The following is a 21,474-nucleotide window of genomic DNA, read 5'->3' on the forward strand; positions in this document are numbered from 1 at the left end:
TTACCCATGTGGTGATTTTTTTGTTAAACAAAAATCACCTTAATGTTAAGAGGTGAACGAAAATCAGAAAAGGTGATCTTTTTGAGTGGCTTTTATTTTGTGAGGTACGGTAATATTTGTTCAGCCACGCCAATCGCAGCAAAGTTGCACGAGTCTTCTGCCTTGATTGTTTGCCTTGTGCGCATAAATGTTCTTTTAAAGTCTCGAACACGTGCACTATAAACGCTTGATACAATTTTTCACAACGGGCCTTAAAATATCCGATCATTCTGGTCACGACCCGCTCGGTACCGTGACATGTTAGCTCGTTTTACCTACCTATTGGGTAGTAGTCTGCATGAAATTTGTTTTTCTTCGACTTTCTACGAACCACATCTCCACTCGAACTTGAATTTCCTACCTAACCTTGATGTCAATAACTTCACGCTGCCGATCGCTCCTTCGCCGACCACCTTCTATAGCTTTCAACATATTCTAGGAAGCTTAACTTGATCATTAAAAGTCTACTCGATCTGCTACACAGTCTTCTCTTCATTTGATACACACTCCCGTACCATCTCTAGCTGTTTTCAAGTCATACTTGTCACCACAGTTTCCAGCCTCCTGTAGCTAATTTTGGTCTATGTAGACTGCGCAAAGTACGCTAGATCGTCCGCTTACCGCAGAATGCCCTCCCGCGTCAAATGAGTACTGACTTTTTTGTCGCTAGATTTGCATAGTAGATAAGATCATCTAACACAAGGTTATCTGCGACTCACAAGCTTCACTACACAAGGTTATCTGCGACTCACAAGCTTCACTCAGTGTCACTTGATGGAATAAATGTTTATCCAGCTGCTCTTATCGCTTGTTACTGAAGTAACGATCTCCATGCCTTGGCAGTGAACAATCTTAACAACATCGCCATTGCGCGTTCGAAGACAGACTGCTATTTTCACTATACGCCATCTTATTGATTGTAGTACCTTTCCGCCATCCGGACAAGGTGATGCTCCAGTATGTCGACTTTGGATTCGTTAGACCAATGAAACAGAGTCGGGCACCGCTCGCGACGACATGTTGCGCTTCGGTATCCTACGTACGTGGTTGAGCTGTCAATTCGTTTTATGCCGCTTGTCTTGAATCTTCATTCGGCCTTTTTATTCCCAAAACGTCGTCAGCGACGTTCGGCGAAACTTTTATACAGCTATATTTTCTTCAGGGATTGTTGTCAGGACTTCCCTTAGTCATTACACGAAGGTATAAATTTGTACCTTTTGTATGCATTGTTAAAATTTATCAAAGAAGATTACAAAATGTATTCCCAAATGAAAACCCGACATCACACATGTTCTATGTGAGACAGAAAGCTGGTTCCTACATGATAATCTTTACTGGTAACGAGAATGACGTGTCTTTGTCTTGTAAAATGGGTGGTATCAGCCAGTCACTTCTTCTAGATACGTTCTACAAAAGATAATGATTCATTTTTTTTAGTTTAACACTAAAGATGTTGTAAAGTTGAATCCGAGGTTCAACCAGAGTACACCCTTGATTTAAAAATTAGGAGCGCTTTATTAGTAAAACATCTAGGAGCCGATTGTTGAGTTCTGCATGTAGCTAGAACCATAACTCATTTTGATTTATCTGCAAAGTTACCCTTAAAATCTTAAGTCGTTCTTCTTCCCTCTAAGTCGAACTATCCTTCTCCCATCACGTCGGGAATCGCTTCCTTGTTGCACAAGCGTGTGTGTTTTAATAAAGGAAATGTTTGTGAGCAGCGCTTCTTACGTTTGTCATTTCAACGCTATTCTATTACATAGTGCGACTGAGGCTGATTTGACCGTAGATTTATCTGTGGCCCATTAGCACTTCTATGCGTTTCCCTCGCTCCTCAAGATCAGCCAACAGCTCTAATTCCTTCTCTAGTACGTCTATCTTAGCTTCTGTTTTATCCGTTAATACCCTTGGGGCTGGCCGCCGGCAGGTATGTTTTGAGATTCCCCAAACAAAAGTAAGACGCATATGGCCTATGCCATGTCAGAATGTGAACAACTTATATTTTATTTGCTGTTTAACGAAGTAGTCATAATGTTTCGGTGCGCAACCGAATCAATGCTAATTAAACCCTACAAACAATCTGACGCAGCAATCAGATGACATCATCCTGTTACGCCAATCTTTTTCTCCACTGTTTCGTGCAACTCGATTAATTCATACGCTGATCTTAAGTATCACCTGTGATTATCCACTTGATCTAGATCTACAGGCTATTTTCCAAGCTCGCGCCGTCTGATAGATCGAGGCTTCCAACATTAATACTACACCATCACCTTTAGTCAAGATTGCTGATGGCTGAATTATTTTTATGGAGCCTTGAATGACCAATTAGCGATTGCTACACGTGATGCGCTTGAGCTGCAACAAGAAAACTCAGATTTTCTGAATTTAAGCAGAATCAAAGCAGTAGTTAGCCACATAATCGGAGTTCCTGCCTTCACCGCGTAATCACAAAAAGAGTCTTATAATTGAAAAGCGACTTCTATCGAGAACACAGCTGGCGTATCCCAGTCAATCTTTTCGATGCGTGGTTGTTAACTATTCACCTAAGAAAGTATATCGCTTTCCCAGTTCTCAAATAACAGACAGCTACAGCAGATGATTTACCGGCAATCGTTTGTACCGAGAATGGAGATACAAGCCCTCAAAGGAAGACAGCTTTTCCACCAACACATACTTGCTTACCCTCAGCGGCAGCCTCAAACGGGTTACCAGACGCTTTAGAGATGTGCCATACAGCCAAAAGACGTTATTTGGCAAATAGTTTCGTATCCGAGTTATTCGGTGTCCTCTTGGACAGTCGCTCTCAGACACCAATGAATGTTACTCGGACGTGTCTCTGCGTGAAAAATACCGCGTAGAAAATCACTGAGGCTGAAACTTCAATGGGACCCTCTTAAGCGCTGGAAGAAGGTCAGGCGAGGCTACTACGGCTCAGATGTTGTAACGGGTTTACTCGTACCCTGGTAATTGGGGTGTGTGTCACACGAGATGGGCATGGTGTGACTGCACCTAAACAAGAATACGGTATGTGGCTAGGTAGCCAGTAGTTTTGCATGTATTTAGATTTTACTATATATATTTAGGAAAATCGCTTCACTCATATTGGTTCTTGTAAAGAAAGTTCGGTGACCTAAATTACGCTTCTTCAAGCGCTAAACTTCGGCAGCCCCGCTGCAGCTGACTGGACACTCTACAATTATACGACATTTGGTCAACGGCTGAACATTAAAATCTGACTCTCATCCTGCGGCGCCGATAGACACGGTTCGTCCTGCTCACAATTTTTAAGCGATTGTTCTTGTGGATTTTAGATCTGTATGTGCAGCTACAACGATTTTTATGTATGACATAATCAGCTATGGAAACTGGATAAATCATAAAACACAATTTTTTGAATTTTCCGTTGTCTCTAGTCTCAAAATAATAGTCTTCTGAATTTTACATTTCTATACTACTGGTCACTAACGAATAAAAGAGCAGATACGCAGTCGTCTCCGTTTCGGCCCGAAACTTCACTACATCTATCACAGTGACTACATCGTCGTCAATCCGAAGCCACTGATCAGACTGTTTACAGTCCCCACGGGTACCACGATGCCTCACGTAAGCAACATAGTGACCGGAATCATTTGATCCCCCAAGGTGAGCACACACGGCAATGAGCTCGAAGTCAGTGCGCTCCTCGGTATCACGACGAAAACAACTTTGCTTTAGGTCTAACAAATCGCCGCTTTCGCACGGAAAGCTCACTTTAGTGTTCACCTTTTCGATGTTCCCTCCCAGCGATGTATGTCTAAACCTTTGCAGCGTGAGAATCAGTACAGGTGGCACACGATGAAACAATGTTTGAGTGAGACGCGCAGTTTTGACTTGGCAGTACCCATCACAGAACACGCAGTTTTCATCCGTAAGTTTCTCAGTATGACGAAAACTTTCTATACAATTCGCCAGTGTTTGACCACTCTTGCTTGCTTGAATTGAAAGTGAAATGACTCTAAATGCAGTAAAAGAGATATTCAGCCCTGCAATTATAGAACGAGACCTATAAATTAACGCACCGTTGTTCTTCGTGAAGACATGTAAGCTTGGCGCAGCTGCAGCATTGAGAACCTCGCACTGTCTGTCCCGAAAAAAGATCAGTAACAATTGACGAGCTTTGTCTTAAGTAATAATTCCACCGCAAGTCACCAAGATTTTCTTTGCAACATTCACAACACACATATTGGTCAGTTGCATCGCTTCACGTTCGTATGAAGAAACTCACCTACAGCATTAAGATACGATCTCGGATCATCCGGATCGTACCTCCTGAGTCTGTTTAAAATGCGCTGTTCGGACAGCAAAAACTGTCGTCGTTCTTCCACTTCCGATCTCACTGGCTGTGCAGGAGCACGCAGCAGACCATGCAACAATTCCAGCAAAAACGTCAAAAACTCTTCAGCATCTTGCTGCTCTTGTCGGGAGGCAGCACTAGATATCAAGTAGGTACATCGACTAGCGGCTGACTTAAAACGTTTCATCCTTTGGTGATTCTCATTTCGGATCTGTCTCTGTCGTTGTCCTGCTTCTGTCTCTGATTCAACTTCGACCTCATCTTCGTCATGTTCAGCTTGAATTCCTTCTAAGAGGCTTACAAGTGTTTGAATTACCAGCAGCTTTTGCGTCTGGGCATCATCCATCTCCTGTACGTGATGCAGCTGCGTGCGCATTTGCAGCGCACGATTCACACCATCCAAAAACCCTGGAACCACAGCTAGGCACTGCAAAACTGCATTGACAAAGCACAAATTGCCAGTATTAACCAGTCCACACGGAAGTGTGGCGTCAGAATAATGCTGGTCCGTGATTGTTAAGTCATAATCATTTTCATGAATTGATCCCAAGCATAATCTCATGAGAGGCCGTTGCACCCAATATTTTAGCAAGCGACGTAGCCAAAGCTTTGTCGGTGCCCACCAGAAAAATAGCAGCCAAGGGAACCGGAAGACGCTGGTACGTGCGGGTGCGGGTCGCCAATCTGTCATGGCCAAAGCGGAATTGAAAAATCTGATATAATTTCTTTAAATTGAGGTGGTGCACATGATTTCAGGACAAGTAAAAATATGCTGCGTCGGCGAATGGCTACGCTAGCACTTCCGCTGATGCGAAGCTTTTCCATTAAGCCTGTTATTAATGTGAAGAGTTCCAAGATACATGAAACAATAATTGTGCAAAATTGCGGTGGAAAAATTTTGCGCTGGATAGGACCAGTGAGCCGCTTTCAGATGTTCTGCTCAATACTGCTCTCCGGGAGTCTCGTGTATCAATCGGATGCTAGCGCCCTTATGATGGAGGTACTTGCCACAAGTGGAGCTATCTGCAGTGCATCAGCCACTGTATATTTTGGGGCCAAGCGAATGTGCGACAAAGTGGTGACGGATATTATGTCATGTCGAAAAGTGGGTGACCCTAATGAATTTGTGCGTGTGCTGGTCATGGGTATTGGCTCAACGGAGGTGCTGGAAGCTAATCCGAAAGGTACGAAAATTATTCATTATTTTGAAGTGAATCGTGCGGACTTTTATTCATGTGCGTTATCGTCACAGACGTCAAGTTACTTGGGTATGATGGCCAGGATGTGTACACGTTTCTGGTGGGTGGCCGACAACTTCAGCTTGACGCATCTACGGGGGAATATGTGAACCGCAAGGCTCTCGATATGTTGATGCAAGGTAGACCACTAGTTTCTAGGAGTAAAAAGCCGAGGAAACAGAGGATCGTGCAATTAGACAAAATCGTACCACGACGGTAATTTATTTTGTGCTGCACTCAACCACACAAATCCTAGACGTGCGATTTGATCATGGAGGTGAGCGAGGCGCTGGCAATGTTGACCCTTCCCTTTCTTTGCAGATGGTTACTGTCGGTCATGAAGATAGCGCAGCTGCCCATCCAACTGCAGCTAAATTTCATGATCAACAAAAATGTGACACTATTGCACATCGGGATGAAGCAAGCAGTAAATAGCCAAACAAGTTTAAGCTGAATACAAATATTATGGGTGATGAAATTTTGCTTTAGTATTTATTCAAATGACAATAAAGTGTACTTGTACGCCACCGCTTTTCCATGCACAGAAGGATTTGGCGCCTGTATCTGATCATTAGCATTAAGATGTGCGAGCACAAGGCGTCAAACACATCCTTCTAAGTGAACCCATATTCTGACTACTTGAGTTGATAGCCGGTTCTAATCCTTCAAGTAATTTTTAGAATCGTCACGCCGTCAACAACGGTGTAGCGATTTCTAGCGGTCTCCATTTTTTCAGAATATCAAGACATCCACCAGGTGAAATAGGAATATCAGCCTTGACAATCTGAGCTGATTTTTTTCTTTTATAAAAGCCTTTAGTATTCAAATTTTCTACGAACTTCAAGATTGTTGCAAAACAGATCGGAGCGGTATGAGTTTCGTCGCTTATATAAGCGAAGATGTACAAAGTGAGTACTATTGATAGCGGCTGAGACGAGTGAATTTTATGCGATTTGACCTAACGGTCTGTGCATACCCATGATAAGCAAAACTACCTCGGCAAGTACCAGGTGCTACTTTTTTTCTTAGAATTTTAAATAGTAAGATCAGAAATTTTCTAGATTTCTTTTCTCTTTTGAATCACGCAGCACATCCACTGAAATAATTCAGACAAGACATGTGGTGATATTAATTGGGTCATATGGATGCCAACATTTTACAGAGGCACGGACCAGGATTTTCATATTCAACAAGGCTAAGAGCAAAACAGTTCCCTGAAAATAGAGACGCGACAAGTTGCTTCAAGCGACAGTACTTACTGAAACCAAGTGAAAAAAAATTCATGCTCCCTACTTTCCCGTCGACAGTGCGCAATTTTTCACGCCATCCGGTTCCAAATATTTGATGGCGCCCATCTTCTGTCAGCTTTTGCATCAGCAGCTCATTTATTAACGTGCTTTACCAAGTACAAGTCGAGGTAATTCATTCCACAGAACCGAAGCCCAATTTGTTGCTTCTCGTCACCAGATCGCACACGTTCGCCATCGACGGTTCCAATATGATGCTTTTTGATAATCGCCAGTCGTTGCCGCCTCAAGTCTCTGCAGGTCGTAAGCGCAAAATCGTCATAAGCGACGAATGTCGAGAAAAGCGCGCGCGGTATTCGTGGACTGAGCTTGAATTTGAAATGGTGCTGGAGGAAGCTACACTGTTGCGTGAGGAATTAGAGCTTTTACTACTCGTGGCTATAGATTTGTGTCATGACCTATGCTGCGAAGACACGGCTGTGCGCAATTACTTTACTACGTTAGAGCAAATTGGAAAGCTCATGGCCTCTTCAGAGCCCTTGACCGTACCCCAGATCCGACAAATGTGCCAGCAAATGCTAAGGATGATGCAGTATCTATGCCGAGTCCACTATAACCACTTTGCTTTCGTCGACATGCAAGATCAGCTACAAGAGTGCCGCAACCGCTTTATGCTGTTTATATGCAAAAACGCTGCTATGATTGGACTCTAAACCACAGCAACATTCGTACTCATTTAATTTATACACGCCTTAATGAAGCTCTGTATCATAATTCAACTTTTAAACAAGTAACACATTTTTTCGATCGTGCCGCGTCTGACAGTTTCAACTCACATAAGACGTTTCTGACGTAATTGTTTCTAATGTCTTGCCAACGGTTGTAACTAGTTAATTTCGACACTGTCGCAATGCACTGTTCAGAACAGCGAATCTGTTTTTAACGTCAGAAGCAAACTGAGTTATGGCCTTCAGGTGCTGGTCTAATGGTACGTTTGGATTCTCTTCAAACCAGGACACAAATTTTCGTTTCTGGACACGAAAAAGAACATTTTGTTAAAAAAGAGGTACTGAAAGTGGTCAGCACGAGATCGTACGCTCGCTTCCATGTTGTCGAAGCTTTCTTGCACACCACACAACGTGTCATTGATTTCATCAGCAAATTGATTGAATGCATCGTGAGCAAGTTTTGAATCATCGTCATACGAAGTGCTGCTTGCTTTGGCAACAGCTTGGACAAGAAAGTGACTTTCTTGAAGCTGGGTGAACTCGGATAGTAGACCGCTGACAGAAACGCCCTTGCACTGAACTATGAGATTTATCTCGTCGTAGAAATATGCAAGATCTCCATCATGTTCCGTCTACAAAAGAGTTAACTACACATTACATCTGGTCGCACAGTGTTCGAGGAATAGTGCGTGGCATACCTGTAGGAGATACAAAAACCCGTCGAAAATCGTAGTCTTTTGATCAAATGCTTTTGTGTGATTCAAACTTAATAGCGACTGCAATGAGAACGTTGCTCGAAAATTCGTCACGTGTTCTTCATTTGCTAGATTACCAAAATCACGAAGAAGCCTGATCACTCGACCAAATTTTGCGCTCGAGCAAATCTGATTCAAAGCTCGAGTCACTAAATCCACCAACTGTCTGCACAGATACAAGTCAATAAGTTGACGTGCTAATCGATGTCAGAACATTAAGCGTACTTCAGATCTTCAGCTCGCGAACGAAGTTCTTGTTTTAGTAGGAGACATTGGAGCTTTTCTTTCACCATCGGAACCTTACGAATCATAACCAAGAACTGCTCACACTAAAAGAAACAACTGAGTTTGATATCATGAAACATTATATAAAGTCATCGTGATAACTTACACGTCCTAACAAGTCAAATTCTCCCGAAAATTCATCCAGAACAACTTGCTCAGCCACACTGGGCCACATGGCCAACATTGTTTTAATATCTGTATCTTGCAGATACATTGCCGTCAGAATGTTTATATCTTTCGCCACCTGGGCGAAAGGAATCTTGAGACGTCTTACGACAAATTCAAGGTTCGTGCCTTTAGTTCCTTTCATCACTCGCACCTTCTCTGTTCTTGCTGATGGAAAAGGATGCTCCGTGGCTACAAAAAGATCAGTATCACTAGTTGACGAAGCCAGTGAATCACGTTCGTCGGTCTCCGAATTGTCAATTTCTTTCACAAAGAGCTCGTGAATGCGAGCCTGAGACAAAACAGAGACTCGCCGCTGTGCGTCCTCTTTCCTGCACTGAGTCCAAACCGATTTTTCCTTTGTCAAAGCAGCTTCATCAGGTTTCAAAGCTTCATTCCAGTGCCATCTGCGACGCATTGTTTTAGCCACCACAACAGCATCCGACTCTGTTTGAGGGCACTTCTCGATACAAATGTTCCCTTTCAAATTTGGACCGTTTAATTCAGCAGGATTGATTCCATTCTTGAGCATTTGCCTCTCAACAGCAGGACGAGGGACTCCAACTTTAAGCATCGTTCGATAATGTGTCAATTGATCTTCAGCAGCAAAAGCTGGACGAGTATCCACGCTCCACATTTCTATCCTGTTTTCTAAAGTTGTCTGTACCACGTCGATTCGGCACTTGAGAAAGGAAGAGCTACTATTCAGCAATGATCATTAGTACCTTTTGCACCGGTTGACCCAGAACCTCAGCTTTCTCTTGGTTTTGAGTTGAGCTCTCCGATTTTTTCTCCATCCTCGGCGTGACAGAGTCTCCCTTTCTCGTTCATGAGAATACACAAAAGTATTTGTTTAGAATAAACGCACTACCACAGAGATTGAAAATCGTACACCGATAAGTCTTAGAAGGCCAGCCTGACATTCTAGTTTTGGCGCGGCAGCCAAGCGAATTTGTGCTAGAAACATCTTCAAGTCAAAGTCTGAGACTCTTTTGAGAATATCTAGGCAAAAGCGTAACTAGTCTATATGTCTTGCTGCCTTTCCTGTAGAAAAAATGTTAGAATCTTCAATATCTGTCTTGGCCTTGTACAAATTCCGCACATTTTGTAAACTTGCTCATTGTTTATTATCTTGGTGTTAAACATGTTTAGTAAGAGTAATATCGACGTTGAACATCTTCAAGCACATCTCGGCAAGGGACGACGGCACGCAGCTTGATACACATAAGAAAAGCGCCTGCCAGTTTTCGATGAAGAGAATATGCTTCTTGCGGAGGTGGCGTCAAACGGCCGTGCATAAAAACTTCAGTGTGCTGGCCTAGTCTGGTAGTCAACTTGCTTTTCTCGAAATCGAACGGCTCATGGGACCGAAAGGGCTCACCAACTACCATACCTGCAGCAATATGAGCACGCAACATACCTGGGGACTCGTCACCAGTGAGGAATCGCATCTTGATCGAGTAATCGATGAGCGTCTTCTCATCTTCGTTCGCGGCAGCCCATACGATATTAAAATAGTCATCCACGAAAGACTTTGCATATTCACGAGCAGCACCAAAATCTACCAATCCAATTGTATCGGTAGATGCATTGTACATGAAGTTGCTCCAGTTTGGATCTGTCTGCATAAAATGCCAATTGAAGAGCTCAAAAATTGTAAGTTCAAGGATGCGACGAGCAATGCTGTCGCGAACTTCTTGAGAAAGATGAACTGCCTTGTCAATTGCAACTCCAGAGATCAATTGCGTCGTCAAGATGCGCGACGTTGATAGTTCACGATACACTCGCGGTACCACATATTTTCTATTCATGCCACTTTCATCAATCAGCTTCTTAAAACGCTCTTGATTATGCGCTTCACTAACGTAATCACATTCAGCCGTGAGTTCCTCCTTGCCCACACGAATGATTTCATCAATATATAACCCGCGCGGCAATATATTAGTATACGTCACCAATCTCTTCAAATTTAGCAGATCACTGCTGATGGACTCAGCAACACCTGGATACTGAATCTTAATTGCCACGCGGTCGCCATTTAAAAGCGTAGCTCGATGCACCTGAATCGTTAAAATGCTTTATTTATTAGAATCTCATAGATCAACACTGCGAAAAGACCGAGGCAAGTATCTACCTGTCCAATGGATGCAGCGGCAATAGGAACATCGTCAAATTCCTGAAATCTGCTGCGCCACTCGTGCCCAAGCTCATTCTCAAGTTGACGATGGAGTTGATCCTTTGGCATCACGTGTGCACTTCAATAAAAAACACGATTTGTTAACACTCCATCGTGATCAAAATTACATATACATCAATCTGGTACTTACTTTTCCCGCACGCGATCTAAAGCTACTGCTAGCTTTGACGGGATCATGGCTTCGTCCTGAATGCTTAGCATTTGACCAAGCTTCAGTGCCGCGCCTCGCATTGTACATAATGTTTCTGCTAGCTTTTCAACATTGGCATCAGATACCAGCGCATTGTAGGTACCGTTTTTGCCGCCACTTCGAACGATCTCTGCCGCTGTACCTACAGCCAACCTCGCTGCAAGACCACCAAAACCCAAGATACGAGATAATGGAGACGATGGCACATGTCTTTCCTCCCACACCTTTTTAGGTGGCTCTTTTTCTTCAATTGAAGGTGTCGAGAATTTCGGTTTGGTCTCGTTCTTTTCATCTACCTTGGTGAGCTGGATCGAATCCTTTTGAAGTGTCTTCGCCTCCACCCGTTCATCTAGATCCTTTGGCGGCTCACTAATCGGCAGTTTCTGCTCCTTAACGACTGGAGTCTCCTCTTGTATTTCCCGCTGGACATCCTGCTGTGTTGTTTGCAATATTTTTGCTGGAGTAGCAGTCGTAGGTGAAGGAGGTATAGAACCTTCTCGATTCAAGAGAACAGGACCTAAACGAGTCAGTTCCACTGCGTGCTTATATAACCGCCCGCTTTTGACCACGACATCGTGTTTTTGGGTACGAGCAATTTCTTCTGCGACTTTGCTGGCACCCAGCAGCACGCGCATAAAGTCTTTCGTCCACATCAAATTGACAACTAATAGATCACAAAGATAATAGATGCTAGCTTGATGTTCGATACATCAATCTGATTTAAGATATTTGCTGCTTGGAAATAGTAATACGAATAATGGCTGGTGCGATGCTTCTAATCTGCGCAGACTGTTTCGACGTCTAACGCTGTGTATGCGATGGAACAGAGCAAGTACGTGCATCTCACCTGCTAATTAAGCATAAGGGCTCGCGCCGTCCCGGTATGAAATACGATTCATGGCAGCTATATACTAGAGATTCTATACGTGATACTATTTTGTTGTATTTGCAGCTTCACGTCTGTCTGACAACATTACGCGCTCAAAGGAAGAAGCAATTCAACAGCTACTTGGTATATATGATTGTTATTAAGAAATTGACAAACGAATGACTATTGACTGTAAATTGCTGTCTATGCAGAGCTGCGCTCGCAGATTGTGTCTGGCCAGGCCAAGTTTGAGGACCTGGCAAAGCAATTTAGCGATTGCAACAGCGGTACGCGCGGTGGTGACCTTGGTCCTTTTGGCCGTGGCATGATGCAAAAACCGTTTGAAGACGCTACATTTGCACTTAAGGTGGGCGAGTTGAGCGACGTTGTCGACACGGACAGTGGAGTGCACATCATCCTCCGTACCGCATAAATGATTGTTGTGGACGTGGCTACCAATGCTGCAGAATGTGACTGAACTTATGGATTTTTAGATACCATAGCAATGTCAGAAGCAGCAGGATGCCATTGACATTAAGTGGCAGTATTGCTAATATCTGCTTTTGTCGAATAACTTCATAGCATGATGACGTACGAACAACAAGTGCATACACCTTTCGACTTAATTCTTGAATTGACTTTTCATCCTTTCGATCTAATCATTTAGACAATTGTTCAACAAAGTTAAGCTCAAGCATTGCAGCTGATGCAACCAGTTGCAGTGCACCTGTTCGTACACGACTGAGAGCAAATTTAGCTGATCGATTTAGAGCATTGGAATGGTACAGAAGTTACGTTCGAAGTCAATATGGGGGATCGACATTCACATTAGATAATTCATCATCGAGCATACAAATTAGACGTCTCCGAGTGCAAGGCAGCAGGAAAAACCGAAGGGTATGCGCGTACTGCGTACTTCTACGCGAGGAAGATGCGTGCGATATGGAGAGACCAAATGTCTTCAAGACAGCGAAATTAGCTTAACCTCTACTTTAGTATTTGCGATATACCTAATGAGCCGGCGAAGTAAAGTGAGCGGACAAATTTAATTTAGGATACAGAAACGCTGAAAATGTAGTCAAGTGTGTGCTACTGGCTGAGACCATAAAAAGTATGACTCTTTACTAAAGTAAAACAATCGCAAATCTTGTAACCATTCGTTGCTATATTTTTGCTAGACACTATCAAAGTTACTTTGCACGGTTCGAAAGGTATTCGCTATTCTGTCATCTTTCGAGATCAGTTCCAGGGCGAGGCTAATTTGTTGAACGTAAACGACAATTTTCACTTATCTACAAGAAGCTAATCAAGCTTTTGCTATGCACTGCAAATAGATTCATTAGTGTCCCTCGCATTCCATATAACATTAAGCTGATCATCTCCTATCGCGCGATTCGTATAAGGTTGAGGCCTGCAACCAGAACATTTTTTATTAATTGAGCGCAAGTAGGGCCTATTCCTTGACCGTCAATCGTGACTTCGATGTGCGGTTTTTTACTAGAGACGTCGTTATCAAAGCAATAAATGCTCACATTCAGCTCAAAATCTGCTTTAAAACAAAAAGCGCCAGTTTCGGCGGAGCTTATCCTTTACCAATAGTGAATGCAGCTCGCAGCTCCTTAAAATCTCAAGGCAGATTGTGAGATACCTAGACGTCATCGCTTCAACCATTTGGCTGACCACGTGGCGTGCTATAAGGTTGAAAACATCCAGTAACAAAGGGGTGATTTCTTCGCCTGTCAATTTGATGTATGTGCCTCCGTCGATCATCTGTGGTGCTTGTAAGAACACTTCCAAATTGCAGAAGGCATTCATCAGACCATCATGACAAGAGCTAATACCGTTTCAGCAAGGAGCATTTCCACGCGAAGCGCGGTTCCGAATGTCCGCCTAAGAGCAGAACTGAAAGCCTCACTACCTCTTTCTTCCATTTTAGTATCTTCCTGATTTAGACCTTTTAATTTTGAAAGTGACATATTTCAAATTATTCATGTATAAATTATACGATACTTTAAGCTTGTATTTAATATACCTGATTTACTATCTTCGATAGCATGACCCTATTTATTGCAATGCGTGTGGGTACAATCGCACGTATCCCTACAAATCTACCCTTTAAGTCGGACCCACACTAGTCCTTTGATACCTTTGAGCCTTGCTTTAGGCCAGGTAGTGTTATAGTATAATATATACGCACACCACAATACGGTACGTAACCAAAACCGACAAAAGCATATTATACCATATTGCGCAAAAAACACACTTTACGATCTCCCATTACGCACGTAATTTTCTCCTCTAGTTGCACCTTCTGATACCTCCCGAACGAGCCCAACCAGAATCGAAGGCGCATCGACTTACGTACCAGTGTGGCTTAAATGGGCTGCAGGGATAAGCGTGGCTCCCGCGGCTGACAACATTGATTTCATACTCGAAATGACAACCTAGGTGTTTTGAGAAATCACGGTGACAATCCAGGTCCCACTATGGAATGCTTGCCTCTTACGGCAAACCTCGTTGTGTGGGAATCTCTCTGGGATGAAAATGTTCTCAATGTTCCACTCCACACCGGTATAGGTTGCTAATTGCGTTTCTAGCGAAGGGGTTTGAGTCATCCCACCGCGAACTTGCGAAGACGCCCGAGTCTATGATAAATAGCTGGAATGGGTTCAAGCAGAGCTTGCGCGTCTGTAAGCGAAATAGTTGCGGCGACTCTATCACATTCAATCCGTTGAGCTTATGGATTCGTATCATCACAAATTGCCTTCCGTAACGGGGCGAATCAATCCAGCACCTAACTTCAGATCAAATAAAGATCCAAAAAAGCGCTCAAGATTCGCCTCACAAGCGCTCTCTGATCAGTGTTCGAAACTACTGAGTACACCCAGAGCAGGTTCCATGAGGATTATACTTTTGGGACTGAATGCTGGCAAAAATGTAGGAAAGTATCTCACCACCGAGTGAAGAAGGCACATTGCCTCGCCTGTATTACTACTTACAAGCCAGCTTCGGCGGAGCATCCGTAAGATAGAGCGTCGTACGATACTTGACTTTGTGCAAAGTATGCAACGTGACATCGACGGCGAAAGTAAAAAACTTATCACCACGTGTTCTTGCTCTTAACAGTACGGCTTACATTGATCGATCAAACCTGAGCCTGGACCAAAACCAGGACTCTCTCCCACTTGTAGGAGCGCTGTTCCAGGCTAGCGTGCATCTTCTTTGAATGAGATAGATACCGAGGATGCGTCTAGTCATCGGCGCAACGGCCCTGGGGCAATCTTGTCAAAGTGGGCATCAGACTCCGCAAACGTTTGGTTTGTGGGGTTTTCTCTCACCTTCTCAAGCGCTATTCAAAGCCATGGTTGATTTACCGACCCACTATCCGTATTTGTCTCACGTGGAAATGGATCACTTCACGCTCATCAAACCTTGTCAGCCTCTTACTGATACTCGCGAGCTTTGTAGGCTGTTGACCCCTCCAAAAGGCTACAAGTGTAGCTATGTCAGCCTATAAGTAACGTTATCGAACAAAAAACTCAGAGAAATTCCAAGTGCATTACACCTTTGTGCAGAAGGCAGCTCAATTGCAGGGAAAAGGTTAGACGTTATTTTATTGTCAACAAGGTTCATCAATCTTTAACCCTCCACGAGATCGATATCGTCTTTTAGTTATAGTAAGCCTACGTCAAACACAAAATGCGTCTGAAATATTTTTGACAAACCATCTCTCTTTATGGTTACGGCCGTAATCGGTGAGATGTAGCGATGTCGCAGAATTAGGTAACTGGATACCGCTTGATGAAACATTTCTATCCTCTTGTGCTTCGCGTAACGCTGGCCTCGGGATGAACTCTTCAACTTTGATCCATAGGGTAGTCAGGCTGATATCAGCGAGGCATAACGAATCCGTAGATCGTCTAACAAAATTTAGCACATTACGTCACGCAATCAATGCGCTCCATCCGGCCATATCTATGTGATTGTTCAGCGTTACACACGTTCAGTATCAAGCATTTTCTAAAAAAGGGTATCCTAGATGAATGACATCCTGCTTTTCGAAACTATTCTCTATGCAGAACCTAATAGATCTCGTCCGGACACTCAAGTTAATGTGTGACGTCACCATCGTGACATACCTACCCTGGATGCATACTCTACCACATTAAGTGGATCAGATAAAATCCCACCTCAGAAGAGTACCCTAAGATCATAACTATCGTATTAATCTTTGCGAGAGGCGCCTCTGTGCGCAACACCGCATGGTATGTACAGGTCCCATATGGCTAAAAAGCAAATCAGGTGTACCTTGAATTTGACGAGATCGTACGTCATTACAAGTATATCCTTGTGATTAAATAGGTATTCTTTGTCATCTCATTCACCAGACCCATTCACAAGCTCCTACCCATTGTTGTCTGCTTGAAGTAGCGCGCAGACTATGGCTACGGTAAAGACCGGAGTGTCACAGATGACATGAGATTTGATTCAGAATTACGACACGCATTATATTTACAGCCGTGAAGAGCATATTTATTGCCACACATCAGCACCGTTCTTCATCCTTTTTAAGGAGCCTATTGAGACTTGACATGTACACATAATATGCACTACACCTGTTTTAGTAGTTGGACAAGTTAGACAGCTTTTCTGGGTTCCATTTGTATCGCAATAATGGTAAAGTTACGATGGTTTCAATCTTTGTATGGTCTGCTTGCAGAAAAAGCTTTCCGACTAATCATAATAAGTTAACGAAAAGATTGCTAAATTAAAACACTGCCCGAAATTGTCGGTGTGGATTGTTGCATCTAATTCCCGGTACTCTGACAGTAATTGTTAAATATATCGTCTGTATAAGTATTTGTGTAGGCACGATGTGGCGTTCCTGCATCTTTGATAGTTAAAGCTTGCTGGTGCGTTAAGAGCGAGACCAGCGATTTGCAGAGCATCCCACACATTGTTCTCTTTGCTGGTAGAGGAATATTATTGGTAGCTGTATTCAATTAAGACTGTTGAATTATCACGAATAACACCCATACGGATCGTCAGCGTCCGTTGCGAGAGATTGTATGTGCAAGATTTTTAGAATTACTTTGGCGCTATAATCGTCCATAAAAAGAAAACAAATGATAAGTCTGATTTCGATGTTCATCAAAATCGTCGTCAAATCTGCCAAAATATGCGAGATGATATAAAAATGCATTTGTTTTCTTCCTGCACAACTCTGCCGAGACTTTTATCTGAGATTCCTATGCTTTGTGAGCAAGATTGGCGTCTGTATAGATCCGACGAAAATCAAAGCTGTAAATGATTGGCCTGTGCTGAACAATGTGAAACAGCTGAGACAATGGCTGGGCATGGCGAGCTGCTTACACAAATGCATGCGCAATTATGTAACATTGGTGCAACCCCTAACGACTCTTTGTAGAATATCGTTGAGTGGAAACGGTCAATAGCTCACCAGGTGGTCTTTGCCAAAGTGAAGAAGAGCTTGTGACAAGTTTCTGTCCTTGCGACTACAAATCCATTGGAATGTCTTTCAATTTGGCTGGCGATGCAAGCGATTGTACCATGGTTGTGAAGAGCAAGGTGTCTTGTATCGATCGGAACAACTCTGGCTCGCGAAACGAACCTATCTAGTTAATGACTAAGGGCTTCTAGCAATGAGATATGCTTTGGTCAAGCTCCGTGCGTACTTGCCAGGAGAGGAGCGCTTTGCGATCCGTACGAATCATGCCTCGCTGCAGTAAAGGCTCTTCATTAATCGCAGAATAAGGTTCGGTGTTGAACCTTAAATAAACATATTCGATAGACGCAGATGTTGCGAATCATTGACTTCAACAAAGCGTTAAGTACGCTTAATTTATAAGTTACTCTTATACAGAGCAAACCATAGCAGACGCAGTGGAGGGTAAGGCAGGAGAAAGCACACTATCATCTATAACATGAGTTAACATTACAAATATCGCGAAAACAACTCCTGCCATAACTGGTTGTAGAGCGATCTGGAAGAGCGGGTGGCATGAATTGGGACTGACCATGCACTAACCGCCCGCACGGCGGACAGCGCGTCGCTAGACCAATGATCAATAACCTTAAACACATACCGATTCCCAAGTCTGTCTCCTAAAGATTCATGATACCGGAACCCATACTCTAGGATTTATTTTATCCAGCACAAGATGCTGGTAGCCATCTAATCCGTATTAACCCCGGGATTTGTACTACGAATTATACGATGGGGCTTGTTCGATTAGTGGGGCGTCCAACCCACTCAACTATCACACACCCATTTGAATGCGGGTAGGCAGGGCAGTCACACTTTTTGGGTGTGACTGCTCGTCCACATCGGTGATCTATTTTTCATTGTATCAAACCAGAAATCTCGTATAGCGACAACTTCAGTCGGTCTCTGAACCCAATAACAATCAGACTGTGAGATTTTTTTCTCAAAAATCAAGCCTGACATTTGCACTCTTAGTTGCGCAAGATATTTAGGTCATTCATCCATCTGATGAATTTCGGCATGGGATCTCGAGAATCATATACAAATCACAAAAACGCATGTGGATCCATGCTAAACTAGATTTGAGTCCCAATGTGATAATGAAGTTATCACATATCAGTTGCGAGTGTTTGTTTACATTGATTGAATCTGCCTCATTGATGCTGAACACTTGAGAAACAAGCAAAAGACTTTTTATTTTGAAGCTCACTGTGTTATTGCCCAATATGTGGTATTGTAAAAGTAATGGCTGAATTGTGCTTGTTGTCCTATCTCTGTTATCTAATCTCACTATAGACTACGAAGCTGATGCTCCACAAGCTTGATCTTTAAGCATGGACATGAGAATATTAAGCTTAATAACAGTTTTCAGTGCGTTAAGTTCTACCTTTTCATCCAAAGCAGCAACATCAGCTTCGAGTTGGAATTCTTCTTGTGCACACTCCTGCTGCAAGCTGAACTCGTGACGTCGAATCTCAAATTCAACGCATTTATCCTTTTCCTTAAAAAGTGCATTCGTTTGTCGGAGTCTCGCGACATATTCCGTCCCATGCTACAAAGATAAATTAAAACAAAACTAATACACAAAAAAGGTGATTTGTAAACAAACCTGGATACCATCCCACAAGGTTTGGCTTAACACCTCTGCTGCATTGATTTCCGACGTCAACTTTTGTTCTGACTCGATCAGTGAACTACGTTGGTGACAAAGCATTGCATGGGTTTGAGCAATATTTTCTTTCTCGCGCTGACTGTCTTCGTGTTTGGCCTGAAGTTCGTCGTTCCTTTTCTTCTCATCATCGATAGATGCCATTAAACTTCTGCGTGTTGCTTTTCGGTCTTCAATGTCTTTGGACAAAGAGTTGATTTCAATATCTAGCTTTTCGGCTGCATCTGTTGCAGTGATTATCTGTGTGCTTATATCTGTCAACGTTGCATTAAGCTGCTCGCAGTATGAGTTTCTATTCGATGACAAGGCTAATCAGGATGCAGCATACTTGAGAGTGGTTCGCATCTATTTTCTTGAGATCTTCCTGCTGCTTGGTTAGAGTAGTTGTAAATGATACAAGAATTAAGCTAAAAGAGCACACACCTGTTTATCGTCCAGCCGTTTTAAAATCGCGTTGATGTCATCACGCTTTGCACTTAAGGCTTCTTCGAGATGCACTTTATCGAACTCTTCTCTTTTCTGACCTAATGCTTTTATCGATGTAGACAGCTCGGTGACTGTGCCCTGGATTCAGCAAATTAACAATCCTGTCTCAAAAAAGATTAATTTGCCTGATTATATTTACTTCGGCGGCGGCTATTTGCTCATCCCGTTCGATTAAGCTGAACAGGTCAAAAATGCAAAGCTTAGTGAAACTACACCAACTGTGAACAACATTGTCACCTCTGTTCCAAGTCCTCGCGTTTCGTTGATAAGGCACCGATACATGAAAGGGTGTCCTCGTTTGTCATTTGACCCTTATCGACCTCTATAGTATTTTTGCAATGCGTCAGCGTCATTATTGTACATCAAGCAAGAGCTCCTCCATACCACACTTGATAGAAAAGATTCGGCGCTTGAGAGTGTTTATCTGATTTTTTATCTTCAGATTACATTTTCTGCGTTTAGTCTTCACTTTGCCTTCGATCTTTGCTGAACCGATCAAACAATCAGAACTCGAGCTGCACACCTCCATCATTAGTTTTTCGAATTACCGTTTTCTTTAATAATGCAGAAAGTGTTACTTCGCAAGCGTTTAAACAAGATTTCGGTCTCTTTCTCCTTGATTGAAATCGAATCATACAGCTTGAAAGTATCTTCCTCGCACTGATGAATCTCGTCTTCGAGCTGAGCACGCCTTTTGCTTAGCTGTCCATTTTCTTCCTTTATCTGAGCTATGAGTTGTTGCGTGCATTTGATCTTAGCCCGAAGAGTTTGATGATCTATGCGCTGTGCTGATGGCTCAGGGCACTCATTGATGGCGATTGTGGCTGCATATACCAAACAAAGGTGCAGATGAGTATTTAATGCCTCTTCCTCGCTGTATCAAATAAGCACCATTTTGTGTCTCTTTAACCAACAACTCCCGTTTTAGTGATAATTTGCCCAGATTTGTAGTGGCATCCAAGATTTGGCACCTCAAACCGAGCATAGCGGCGCGCAGTTGGTTATATCGTGAGCGTAGCATTTTCACATCACTTTCATGTTGGGTGATGTTATCTAAACGATACAAGCTGTAGTTTTTTACCATAGACTCCGCGAATAAGTCACTAACCTTTAAATTTTCTATTATTTTTCTCAGCATCTTCTTGATGTCAGTGAGATATCAGCAGCAGGAATGAAATACATCCCATCCTTACCGACTAGCTTCATTTCAAGAGTCTTAAGTTCATTTGTGTCGCTTTTTAATCTTTCATTCAGCAATTTGTACCGCGCCCGTTCTTGAGCGATCAAGTCCTGTCAGATGAAAAAACAATTCCTTGAAAAATAGTATGTCAGATCTTTGCCAGTTTTACTGAGATGACCTTAAAATATCCAATGCGAGCATTCGTTCGTGCCACGTCATGCTCATTCAATTTGATGCTTTCCAGCAGTATAGTCTCAGCGTGCATCATCTCGACTGCATTAATACTCCGTGAATGACGTTACAAGCTGTTGAAGATAGGAGGGTAAAAAGCACCAATGTATTTACGCAGCTCTCCAATCTCGCCTTCAATCAAGGTCGGCATGGAGACATCTGCTTCATCTACACAGTTAGTCTTCGCCATCAACAACACTTTTTCGTAGTGTGAAATGATTGCGGACTTCAGCGGAAACCGAGAAACCATCACTCTTTGAAGTCATGTTGAAGTTGGGCAAGTTAGTGTGTCAAATGCTACCGACTGCTATAGTAATATTACTAGGTTAAGTAGTCGCTGTTCCTAAGAAAAAA

At 42.9% G+C, this 21,474-nt stretch overlaps 7 protein-coding genes across 7 annotated transcripts; 3 read left to right on the forward strand and 4 right to left on the reverse strand.

Annotated features, from left to right (window-relative positions):
* Positions 1-1,855: 1,855 nt before the first annotated feature.
* Positions 1,856-2,275, forward strand: PHALS_03483 (uncharacterized protein; the record flags this gene model as incomplete). Its single annotated transcript, XM_024717699.1, has 2 exons — positions 1,856-1,966; positions 2,129-2,275. 2 exons carry the CDS (start codon positions 1,856-1,858, stop codon positions 2,273-2,275), a joined length of 258 nt encoding a protein of 85 aa, XP_024583172.1.
* A 1,205-nt stretch (positions 2,276-3,480) lies between these two features.
* Positions 3,481-5,066, reverse strand: PHALS_03484 (ubiquitin carboxyl-terminal hydrolase 8-like; the record flags this gene model as incomplete). The annotated part of the gene is made up of 4 exons (XM_024717700.1): positions 3,481-4,036; positions 4,101-4,239; positions 4,307-4,547; positions 4,626-5,066. 4 exons carry the CDS (start codon positions 5,064-5,066, stop codon positions 3,481-3,483), a joined length of 1,377 nt encoding a protein of 458 aa, XP_024583173.1.
* A 78-nt stretch (positions 5,067-5,144) lies between these two features.
* PHALS_03485 (uncharacterized protein) lies at positions 5,145-7,573 on the forward strand (the record flags this gene model as incomplete). Its single annotated transcript, XM_024717702.1, has 3 exons — positions 5,145-5,559; positions 5,628-5,829; positions 7,081-7,573. 3 exons carry the CDS (start codon positions 5,145-5,147, stop codon positions 7,571-7,573), a joined length of 1,110 nt encoding a protein of 369 aa, XP_024583174.1.
* Positions 7,574-7,750: 177 nt separating this feature from the next.
* On the reverse strand, positions 7,751-9,760 carry PHALS_03486 (forminhomology 2 domaincontaining protein; the record flags this gene model as incomplete). Its single annotated transcript, XM_024717703.1, has 7 exons — positions 7,751-7,891; positions 7,957-8,220; positions 8,287-8,509; positions 8,569-8,672; positions 8,735-9,454; positions 9,519-9,611; positions 9,686-9,760. 7 exons carry the CDS (start codon positions 9,758-9,760, stop codon positions 7,751-7,753), a joined length of 1,620 nt encoding a protein of 539 aa, XP_024583175.1.
* Positions 9,761-9,941: 181 nt separating this feature from the next.
* On the reverse strand, positions 9,942-11,833 carry PHALS_03487 (atypical abc1 abc1-a protein kinase; the record flags this gene model as incomplete). The annotated part of the gene is made up of 3 exons (XM_024717704.1): positions 9,942-10,853; positions 10,928-11,048; positions 11,121-11,833. 3 exons carry the CDS (start codon positions 11,831-11,833, stop codon positions 9,942-9,944), a joined length of 1,746 nt encoding a protein of 581 aa, XP_024583176.1.
* Positions 11,834-11,937: 104 nt separating this feature from the next.
* PHALS_03488 (peptidyl-prolyl cis-trans isomerase nima-interacting 1-like) lies at positions 11,938-12,551 on the forward strand (the record flags this gene model as incomplete). Its single annotated transcript, XM_024717705.1, has 5 exons — positions 11,938-11,944; positions 12,008-12,061; positions 12,133-12,192; positions 12,261-12,415; positions 12,543-12,551. 5 exons carry the CDS (start codon positions 11,938-11,940, stop codon positions 12,549-12,551), a joined length of 285 nt encoding a protein of 94 aa, XP_024583177.1.
* Positions 12,552-18,844: 6,293 nt separating this feature from the next.
* Positions 18,845-21,370, reverse strand: PHALS_03489 (uncharacterized protein; the record flags this gene model as incomplete). The annotated part of the gene is made up of 14 exons (XM_024717706.1): positions 18,845-18,880; positions 18,942-19,106; positions 19,164-19,496; positions 19,552-19,587; positions 19,647-19,787; positions 19,849-19,885; positions 19,947-20,031; positions 20,094-20,195; positions 20,258-20,533; positions 20,601-20,762; positions 20,818-20,847; positions 20,903-20,999; positions 21,068-21,162; positions 21,223-21,370. 14 exons carry the CDS (start codon positions 21,368-21,370, stop codon positions 18,845-18,847), a joined length of 1,743 nt encoding a protein of 580 aa, XP_024583178.1.
* Positions 21,371-21,474: the final 104 nt, after the last annotated feature.

Source organism: Plasmopara halstedii (genome assembly GCF_900000015.1).
Source record: "Plasmopara halstedii genome assembly, contig: Scaffold_2386, whole genome shotgun sequence".
In the NCBI taxonomy this organism is placed as follows: Eukaryota; Oomycota; class Peronosporomycetes; order Peronosporales; family Peronosporaceae; genus Plasmopara; species Plasmopara halstedii.